The following is an 11,436-nucleotide window of genomic DNA, read 5'->3' as shown; positions in this document are numbered from 1 at the left end:
ATTCCTGCTTCCACTTGGACATTGTGCCATTGACTATAACTCTTCAGACACGGCCATCCAACTAATTTCTTATTTATCTAAGAGTCCATTTGTCAAACCCGCATCTCTCTAACGCAAATTCTCTTAGCAAGAATGTTGGGGGAGGCCATATCAAAAGCCTTACAGAAATCTAGGTAGATGACATGCAGTTCTACCCTTTTTAAAAATGGGCATCTTTCTCGAAGATTAATCTGATTATTGAATATAATGACTTCTTTGCAAGATAATCTCTTTCCAATAGGAATCACAACAGATACGCATGCATGTGTATATGCCTGTAGTGAGATAGGTGGGATGGTACTTACCTTCACTTAAAAGCCACCCAAAATAAAGGGCCATCCATGCATGCTTTTAATCTACATGCAGCACTACTCACTGAGTTAGTGACATTTTCTTTAGTATTTCTAGAGCCTGAAGTATCCACATCAATCAAACAACACTAAACAAACAGCACATCTCTTGTTCCTGCCAATCTTAATCATCCTAATCAAACCATTAAGCCTTGCACACCCAGGAAAAACAAGATCCTCTAAAAGTTTACAGCAACAGGGAGAATTCACCTTAAGACTCTGTAAAAAAAGACACCATGACTTTGATTTAGTTCCATGTTACTGAGACTCTCCATTACTGAAAAGAGAGATGATCATCATGGATGCTTTGCCCCCCAACCCCTTTGCAGTAGCGTAGCACCTTTAATAGCAGTTCGCAGTCACAAGGAAGCATCATAAAAATTTCTCACATTTCCATCCTTAGCAATTTTGACTTCATTTCTCAGACAAAAACTACAAGTTGAAATTGAGCTGTTCCCAGACAAAAATAAAATTAAACTGAAGATATAAACTAGAAGCTGGTACAAACTTCAGTCTGTTTCACCAGTGCTCGCAGAAATACCGTCAGATGGAGCTTTGCATTAGTATTTTCAGTAACACAGTCATACCCTGAACTCCAGCAACAGGACAAGTTTCCTCACTTTACACAAATGGGCTAAGTGAGAAAATCTGTGCAGAAAAAAATCTCAGAATAGATGGAACCTGAGTCCTGCTATTGACATGTTGCTACCATAAGTAGTATCTGTTTTGTTAGACTCTTGGACAGGTTTTAATTATTACTAGAAGCTGTGATGTTGAAAGAGAATTAATTCTTGACCTACAATTATCATCTTGCTAAACTTTATGTTGTTATCCACTGTAATTATTAATACCTGTAACATAACTCTGCATTCTCATCCAGTTATTTTAATGATTCAGCAGATTATAAATCAAGTGACAAGGACTTCAAGCTTCACAGTCATTCTAAGGAAACAACATTTTCTAATGTCTATGGTAAAATATTCTCCTTCATCCTCTGAGTCAGGTTTTTTTTTCCACACAATTATAATATTAACTTGCTTGCTTCTGTTGCAGTTTGTATCACGCTTCCTAACTAAATATTACATTTTGGTAGTTTTTGGTTATTTTTTCCACTTGTTTTCAGTTCTTTCCTCCAAATACACAAACACACGCATATATGCTCACACCTATATATATTTTTAATAAGCAACTTCGCAGTTCTCTAGATTCCCATGCCAAGTAAATTCACACATAAGAATGAAATAAAAAGATAACTTACTCTAAATTCTTTCCAAGCACCTTTTTATTTAAACTACAAAATGCACTCCATTGGGCTAATGCTCAGAATCAGTGCCCTATGTAGGATACGTCACAAACAGCAGATACGAAACCACTGAGATTTAACTACACTGGCAGTTTTACTTTAATCTTACTCCTTCATCATTATTTCTGCTCTCTTGCCTACTAGGAGTGTACTGGTCATTAAAAAAACCTTACTCAGAGGTGGTGTGCTTGAGTAGGTTACAGTATTCAAGACTGAATTCAGTATTGTTTCTCTGAGCACTGCTCTCCACTGAATTTGCAGTGCCATGCTATACTCTTGAACCTAAAAGTCCAAACTGTGTTATAAACAATCTCCTTTTGTATATGTAACTTTTTTTCTTTCAGATGATTTACCTTTCTCATATGCAGGTGTGTTCTCTTGCAGCAGTCTGCTAAGCTGGAATCCATTCAAATGCACAAAACGTAGCTGTTCTCTCATTGACTTGCCTCCCACAACTGGCAATATAAGGTTCCCAACACTGTTTCTTGAAATTGGTAGACCAAGGCCCACTGCCAGTGTGCTAGCTAAATCAGTTTGTTGCACTAATTCAGGTTGGGTTAGAGGACCTAGAATCAACAAAAAGAGGGAAAAAAAAAAATAAGATATAACAGGCCCATTTTATTTCTCCAGAGACAGCCGGCATTTTATTAGTTTCAAAATTTAGATATACTATTTTAAGTGATCTACAGAGAGCTGAGGGATCATTTTCAGCTTCTGTCCTCTGCTGTTGTAAAACAATATTTATTCAATTCTCAGCAGTTATCAGCTCTCAGCAGTCACTCTTCAATGCTAGCAACTACTGCAAACACAACATGAATGTTATACATGTAAGAAAAGAGACGGTCCAGGAGATCACCTTATTATCAAGTTGCAGTCTACATCCTAAGAGACTTTGATAACTTTTACATTAGAAAGAACAGCAAGCACTACAGTAGACTGATTCAATGCATGAACGAAGAATGAGAATCTAAAATAATGCTACAGCTTTACAGAAACTTCTCGATATAATCAGAACAGCTCAAGATTTAATTAATATCAGATTGCTAGGCAAACACAATTAGAGGTCCGGTAAAGAATGCTGAGGTCCAAATCCATGGCTCCATGCAGGCAAACCCAGTAAGTTTTAAAGGGTCCTGTGCAGGATCCCATCACCTTACTGCAGTTAACAGGATTACCCTTTAGTCCCACAGACATCTACACCTGTGAATGATTTCACTAATGTAAGTAACCTTTTGTTTAAGATTGTCTTGCCAATTGTTTTTGTGTGTGCTTTACTAGCTACATGCAGGTGGTTTTCTATCATGTTTTTACTTTGTTCTCTCTGTAACTCCCGGCATTGAATATTTTGGCTCAAGTACCGTACAGAAAGAATTCTATATAGTGTTTATTACTCTCAAGGCTCCCTATAAGAGCATTAGGACTTCTCTCATTTCTCATCTAGCTCTGACTAATCCCATACTTGTACAGAATACCATCTATAATCCCTAAAGCCTCTTTGCACAAGTGCCTGCCTGTCAGCAGTTTTCAGATTTAATCTTTAAAGCCAAGTTCTTAACTCTTTAAAAAAAAGCCAAACTAGCAAATGCACTTAGCAAACCATGGGTGACGCATCTCTGTAGAAAGCTACACAAGTAATATTCTGACAGCATACTAAATGCAAAAGCCCACAGGGTTACTATTTTGAGGTCTACCAAATTAACCACAGTACATTTTGTTTACAGTAGGATTATAAAGAGCAGTCACTAGAATTCCAATTACTGTAGTGATGAGAAGCAAGCTGCTGTATCTTTACATGGGCATCATTAGAAATCACAGACCTGGGCCCAAAAGACAAGTGAACAGATATATTTCACTGTACTGTAAAAACTGCACATTCAGTTTAAACCTAACAGAAACTAATCCCAATGAACAAGAGATTGCATTTACGGAATCTATGCTCATGTGGCCTGGTTGTCAACACATACCAGTGAAATTTATAAAGCAAAAACGTGCTCGAGAGCTTTGTCCAGCTCTTGACTTTGTTTTGCTTTTATACCTGAAAAGAGTTCAGTGACTCCTCAAGTAATGCTTTCTATTGCAGTTGGACAACAGCTTTATAAATGACAGACAGATAAACATACTTCCATTGTGCTGCAGAAACCTCCAGCAAGATGAACAAGGCAAGGTTCTGCAAACAGGCTTTAAAAGCAAGGAAATCTGATGGAAATGAGCAAAAAGCAGAATGAAAGGCAGAAGGAAGTATTATTTTGAACAAAATACACACTCCTGGTGTTACTTCATTCCACTGATTCACTCAGTCAAGGAGTTACAAGACTCTACAAATCAGACTGAAGATTCTCTAGCACACCATTCCCTTTTTGCCTCTTACCTTAAGCTACATTACAGAAGCAGAAAAAGAGTTTTGAGAACAAATAAACTCATAACAATGACTTAAAATTAACTGCCTGGCCAATACAGTGAATACACTCATGCTCCAAATTCTTTCCTTAATGCGTAGCAATCAATAGTGATGTTTTCACTGCTCTCATCTCTCACCCTTTCACAAGAGCAATTCTTTCTCTTTGCTGTTACTCTCAGCATGAGAAATTGCCATTTATTCCTCTAACCTCACTGTCTGAGAGGGAAGAATGGAGGCCAGGGAAATATTCTGGCCAAGAAAGACAAAACTTAAAACTCACTTCAAATAGTATTTTACTTCTAATCGTATACATTTTATAGTACCCCAGGATCCTGACAACAGATTGGGATTATATGGTGGGGTTTTGGTAGTGGGAAGAGTGATTACAGGGGTGGCTCCTGTGAGAAGCTGCTAGAAGCTTCCCCAGCTCCAAGCTGGACCAGCCTCTGGCCAAGGGCAAGTCAATCAGTGCCTCTGCGAACAGCATACTTAAGAGGGTGGGAAAAAAAAATGAAATGAACCAGCAGCAGAGAGAGGAGTGGGATGTGAGAGAAACACCTACACAGAGACCAAGGTTAGGAAAGAAAGGAGGGGGAGGAGGTGTGCCAGAGCAGAGATTCCCCTGCAGCCCATGCTGAGATGGTAGGTTGTCCCCCTGCAGCCCATGGGGGGTAACAGCGGAGCAGATCTCCACCTGCAGCCTGTGCAGGACCCCACACCAGAGCAGGTGGCTGCACCTGAACGAGGCCGTGACTGCATGGGAAGCCCTGAAAGAACAGCCTGTGCCTTAAGGACTGCACCTCACAGAAGGTACCCAGGCTGGAGCAGTTCATGAAGAACTGCAGCCTGTGGGAAGAACTCATGTCAGAGAAGTTAATGGACAACTGTCACTAATGGGAGAGACCCCATACTGGAGCAGTGGAAGAGTGTGAGGAGTCCTCCCCCAGAGGAGGAAGGAGCAGCAGAGACAACTTCTGATGACCTGAACACAACCCCCATTCCCCATCCCCCTGCACCACTGGCAGGGAAGAGGTAGAGAAATCGAGAGTGAAATTGAGCCCAGGAAGAAGGGAGGGGTGGGTGGAAGGTCTTTTATGATTTGGTTTTGTTTCTTATTATCCTACTCTGAGTTGATTGGTAACAAATTAGATTGATCTTTTTCCCCCAAGTCGAGTCTGTTTTTCCCATGACTGTACCTGGTGACTGATCCCTCCCTGTCCTTGTCTCCGCCCATGAGGTTTTACCTTTTGTCTTCCAATCTTCCTCCTCCTCCCATCAGGGCAGAGGGGGAATGAGCAAGCAGCTGTGTAGTGTTCAGGTGCTGGCTGGACCTAAATCATGACGAAGTGGCATTAGCTCTCAACACTCAAGTAGGGCAGTACTACAAATGTTTACAATCTGATATATACCCAATTCTCTCAGTGGCTACAAAGCTAAGTCATGGTTTCACCATGACATAGATCCAAACTCTGGATAAAACCAGAGTTTTAGGTCACACAGAATGGGCCTTGCCAGGTATCTGTAGAACAAACCAAACCAAAGAATTCTGGAGCTAATATGAATTAGAGACGGTAACATGTTCGAAAAAAGGTCAAGCTTCTCTGATCCTTACCCCTTCTCTTTTCAAAAGCGGAGCTGATAAACAGCAGTGGTGTATGCACTTCTCCTTCTGAAGAACCACCATGACTACCTGTTTCAGACATCCCATGATCCCCACAAACAACTAGCAAATTAGGCAGAGAACCTTCTTCCTGCAAGTCACAGAAATAAATTTAAGTTACTGTACAAACAAGATGCATCTATATAATGCTTCACTATATCATTTTCACACGTGAAGATTTCTCAAAATAAATCCCATTTTTTTCAATTGGCTAACAAGACCTAGGACAGAGTACAAGAGATGTCTGCAACAAGGTGTTATGCAGTAATACTAATTTTTAACTAAGGCACACATACGTACCTAACATACTTCTCGCTATGTAACAAAAAACACAAAAAAGCTCTAAACCCCCCCCTCCATTTACAGAGTCACAAGAAACTGACTGAAGGATTAAATAAAGGTCATCAACCTTTGGGAAGAAAATCAGGAGTCCAAGATCAGCAGCATTAACAGAGAAGTATTCCCCCCCCACACACTTTTCATCTTCATTGAGTTTTTAATACAATATAAACGCTAAATTATTAATTCTGTAAATATTAATATAACAGAAATTTAATATAAAAGTATAATCTTATTTCTAATAGCCTCTATTCTCTCAAGTGCTTTGGGCGTAAAAATCTGACATGACTGATGTCAAATGATGTTTACTTTTCTGAAGAAAAACAGAAGCGCCAGTGAGGCCTGTCCAACAATTTCAAGCTAAAGAAAATGCATATTGTCATCCTATAACAAAGCAGCTTTTTGTCATCTCTAGTTATTAGCAGCACCTGTTGCATCCAAAAATAAAGTGCTTTTATTATTTCTGCATTCTAAAACTGAGACAAAGACTTGCATATAGCTGGCAAAAGCAAAACATACTAACAAAGTGCAGCAAAATCACTGGAACATTCATGAGATTGTAACTTCCACAAGCAGGATTTAACCTCTCTTTTCATACAATAGTATCCATTTGTCTAGAAGTACTATTGAAATTTTATGAGCAGCTATTCTGAATTGTAGTTGCCAAAAACAAACAAGAAAAAGGCTTCAGGCAATTTGGAATTAGGACTTGGTATTTCAACATCCAGATTATTTAGACAAGTGACATCCTATACCTCCAAGTCTAAAAACAGATTCAGGTCTGGTAATTTATGTGCTGTATTTAGCATAAGAAAAATGTTGTTTACAAGCACCATTTCCATTTGAATCTTTTCAAGATCTAAGAAGGTATGCCTTCACAACAGTAGAAATCAGAGCCATTAGCTATACCTGCCCATTATTCCTTCTGCTGAATTTCATTACCAGAAAGCACATCAACCACCATTTTAATTCACAAAGAGAATTCTGGCACACATTCCTGTCCTCTTCCCACACACCAAGGGAGAGCTATTTCTCACAGCTGCTCAGTAGAGATTGTTAAGAGATGTTACTAAGGTCAGCCAGTAAATCCTTAAAAATGCTATGCTATAATGTTAACTGGGGCATGGCCAGGGAATGAAAAGAACAGAAAATACCTGCTTTGGCCAATGAATAAAAAATCTACCACCCACAAACAAGCATTTTAAAGTTAATCCACAGCTAACAGACATTGATCCAAAAAAGACCTTTACTACCTTTGAAAGAAGAGAAATATGAATCTTCTTCAGGATGTTATCCATTTCATGAAGTTTTGGTCCCACTAATGGGCTGTTTGGCCCAGTCATATGTCCAATATGGTCCAACCCCAGGTAATGTAATATTAGGAGATCCCAGTCTTCTCTCTTTAACACTCTATCCAAATGCCTGGTAACATTATCATCAACCTCAGAAATAAAAGGAAAACAATTAAAAGGTAGACATTTCTCTCTTGTAAAAAGCGTAGAAAAATTAGATCACACTATCCCTGAAAATTCTGTAGAAGCCCTTAAGAACTAGAGTCACTCACAATGTTAACAAGGAAAAAAAAAAACAAAAACAAAACTGTCTTACAAAACAGATTCTTCACTCCCTTTCACTCTTTTCTGGGTATGAGGCATCAGATTACACACAAACAGAGAAAATGGGTTGCCATGCTTCCACAGATACTTTCAAAACCTTTCAAGAACTTCTCAGACACGTTCATCCTCCACATTCCTGATTTATCACTTCACAAGAAGTAGGTTCAGGGAAAAGCCTCTCTTTGGTGCTTGGAAGCACAGGAGAAAAAGTCCCCTCCTGCTCTTTCAACTCAATTTTTGCTACTGTGCAAACACAAAAAAAAGATTGTACTTGCTGTGAGTAAAAAAACTCATGACACAACAAGAAGGAAAATTTATTTGAAAAGTATTACTTGGGGCCTAACTCACACATTCTTCTGCTTAGGTTGACAACCCTGGATATTAAAAATCCTTACAATATTTCACATGCAACATCACTTTGATGACTCTGGATATAACTATCCAAAAATCTATAAAAAGTTTTCTGTTTAATGGAATATATTCAGAAAGCACAAAGACTGCATAAAGAGCTTGAGAGCCTTACATTCGCAGACCCAGCAACATGTTTGCATCTTTCCACTCCATGTCGAAGCTTCTGCAAGTCTTATTAATCAAATAAAAGTGTCTTCCAACTCACATGTTAGACCTATCTAACTTCCTTAAACATAATAAAATATTTAGGTCAGTAGCAGCAGATCAATGGCCTAAGGTTTTGTAAATCACAAAGGTTCAAAATATGAAATTGCCAAATGATTTGCTCTTTTAGTGTGGCCAGAATAAGAAATTTCACAATTTGTTTCATTTACTTCCTATTCTCCCTCTTTGATAACATACTGAAACACTACTCACACTGCAACTACAAAAGCAATAAAATTATATAGAAAGTATGCCCCTAAGAGACCAAGATAATGCATTAATGGACCTTTTAAACATGGCACATACTAACATGATAGCAAACTGGAAACATGGATAGTGACATTTTTAAACAAAGCAAGTGGTCTAACTTCCTGCCACAAGTTTTGTGAGAATATCATATGCTCAGGAAAGTTATACAGTAACACACTATTTGTTACTGTATCATCCAAACACTTCCACAGTATATGCATGAGGGACTGAAATGCTTAGCTCCACATGGTCAATACTGAAAACACATGTAAATCCAATTTCTATTTAATTGACATGTTTGGATTTCAGAACCAGGATAATTTCATTCATTCATTCTTAGAAGTTGCCACTATGTGTTTATACTAACATTATTTAACTTGGGATTATACAAAGCCTCTCACCTCTGTAAAGTCTGACACAAAAAAGGACGTTGTTCCATCATATTCCACAAAGTGCTTTGGAAACAATTTAACCCAAGTATCATCACCATAAAAGATTATTCTTTTTCCAGCTGTTTTTGCCTGCCATATGAGATTGTCATCCAACAGAGCTGGAGAATTGAGGTTCACAATAACATCAATGAAACCAGGTATGCTCCCCGTCATCAAAGCCTACATGAAACAAGAAAAGAATCACAGAATCACAGAATCATTTGGGTTGGAATGGACCGTAAAGATCACCTAATTTCAAACCCCCTGACACAGGCAAGGACAACTTCCACTAGACCATATTGCTTAGAGCTCCATCTGGCCTTGAACACCTCCAGGGATGGGGCATCCACAACTTCTCTGGACAATCTGTTCCAGGGCCTCACGACTCTCACAGTAAAAAATTTCTTCCTAATATCTAATCTAAATCCACTGTCTTTCAGCTAAAACCATTAGCCCTCATCCTGTCACTACATGCCCTTGTAAAGAGTCCCTCCCCATCTCTCCTGTAGGCCCCCTTTAGGTACTGGCAGGCTGCTAGAAGGTCTTCCAGGAGCCTTCTCTTCTCCAGGCTGAACAACCCCAACTCTCTCAGCCTGTCCTCACAGGGGAGGTGCTCCAGCCTCTGACCATCTTCATGGCTCTCCTCTGGACTCACTCTAACTCCATGTCCTTCTTATGTTCGGGGCCCCAGAGCTGAACACAGTACTCCAGGTGGGTAGAAGAGACATATTTACTGAAACCAAAAAGTTTCCCGTACTCAGAGGACAGTATTAGTGTAAGAAGAAGCAATGTAGCAGAGGGCAGAGAAATTAAGACTTTCAATAAAGAAACATAATTAAAGTCAAAGAACACATGAGCTGCCATGCCACATCACATTACCTGCCACAACAGAGTGCTAGCTGATATCAAAGATAATAACTGTTTTACAGAAAGGTAAAACTAATGGTGTTTTAGTCAGAGGACAGCAAAATGACTTTGTAGGCAAATTGAAATTCCCTATATTTACTGGTCATTAAATCACCAAAAAGACAGTTTAGAAGGCCTCAGTAAACTGACTTAACACAACAAAAGCAATGGTAGCACATTCAAAACAGTAGTTAAGAATCTTCTGGAAAATGCAATGAAGTGCACCTATCAAGAGTTACCAGGCTGACTCCCCCTAACTCTCTCACTGGCCTTCTAGCTGACCAACCAAAGCTCGCTCTTTCAGCTTCAATGCAAGAAATGCCACTCAGATGCACCACCGAAAAGCCTGGAGGACCAAGCATTTTAATGACACAGCCAGAATTTATCTTTTAGTTACCTGGAACTTCGCATAATTTTCTTCTTAAACTCTGCAAAAACATCCCTATGACAAAACAAATTTATACTAAAAATGATTTCCTATCAGAAGTTACAAGAACACAGAGAAATAGCAACAAAAACATGCTTGCATAGAAGACAACTGGAAAATTCGACATCTGAGAGGCTACTGCCTTTCCATGATTACAAATTAAAAGATTATGTCAATCACTGAAACCTGCATTACTGCCTTAACTGCCCTTAACTGATTCTCACAGACCTTCCTATCACAGAGCTACGAAATAAAGGAACAAAATAAGGCAAAGTGACTTCAGTGGAAGCTGCCACCTCTCCCTCTTACTTAGCCTCTCCACTTTCCTTCAATCCCTGACCTGACCTTTCCTGCAGGAAGCACCACTGTGCCATGGCAAATTGGGACTCTATCACACGTACTACTACAGGAAAGCGAGTTTCAGCCACAAATTGCAATAACACAGCAAACCTACCCTTTATGCCAACTCCAAGCACATGAAACAATCTAGCCTTCAAAACATTCTGAAATGAAACAACCCTAAGTCGAAAAAAACCACTTACCTTAATTCGAGGCATAGTCACAGTGGGGGGTTTTGCTTCAGCAATGAAGCTGTAGGATGTCCCTTTTTCAACAACTTGTGTAGTATATGGCATAAACTGTTTACCTTTGGATCCAAACACAAAGTCATCTCTCAAAGCATCTATCAGCACAATGACAACTTTTTTGAAAAGTGGTGGTGGAATTTTGGTCCAGTTAGAAACCATTCCTAAACAACAAACAAAGGGTATATAAAAGTTATCAACAAATTCTAACAATGGCGAGACAGAAGTGAAAGGACAACTTCACCACAGAAATAAGTGCTTCCAACTTCTTTATTAACTTTACATTCAGGAATGAGAAGTTTCAAATAATAGCAAACATGAGAGGTAATCAGAGGAAGCTGAGTTTTCAGACCGTCCACCACAGGAATGACACAACAACAACAACAAATCCAATACAGCATCTAGGAAGGAAAACAAAATGTGAATGGAATGCACAATGTGAAATTGGGAAAACTAAGGAAAAGCTACGAAATGGAGAACATTCAAAGGAATAAAAAGGGATAGCTGTTACCGTCTCTC

The 11,436-nt window shown here is 39.1% G+C and overlaps 1 protein-coding gene across 1 annotated transcript in view; it reads right to left on the bottom strand.

The window, feature by feature from the left end:
- PIGG (phosphatidylinositol glycan anchor biosynthesis, class G) overlaps nucleotides 1–11,076 on the bottom strand; it is a gene marked incomplete at its 3' end in the record, with an annotated part of 20,067 nt that extends 8,991 nt beyond the window's left edge. The window contains exons 1-5 of the mRNA XM_010083029.1: nucleotides 10,876–11,076; nucleotides 8,971–9,180; nucleotides 7,340–7,531; nucleotides 5,703–5,841; nucleotides 2,046–2,258 (exon numbers count right to left, since the gene is read on the bottom strand). Of these exons, the coding sequence (XP_010081331.1) occupies nucleotides 2,046–2,258; nucleotides 5,703–5,841; nucleotides 7,340–7,531; nucleotides 8,971–9,180; nucleotides 10,876–10,968 (847 nt within the window). The remainder of the gene's footprint in view (nucleotides 1–2,045; nucleotides 2,259–5,702; nucleotides 5,842–7,339; nucleotides 7,532–8,970; nucleotides 9,181–10,875) is intronic.
- Nucleotides 11,077–11,436: the final 360 nt, after the last annotated feature.

Source organism: Pterocles gutturalis, unplaced genomic scaffold, assembly GCF_000699245.1.
Source record: "Pterocles gutturalis isolate BGI_N339 unplaced genomic scaffold, ASM69924v1 scaffold15430, whole genome shotgun sequence".
Lineage (NCBI taxonomy): Eukaryota > Metazoa > Chordata > Aves > Pterocliformes > Pteroclidae > Pterocles > Pterocles gutturalis.
The sequence above is the reverse complement of the archived record's forward strand: the minus strand, read 5'-3'. Positions and strand labels throughout refer to the sequence as shown.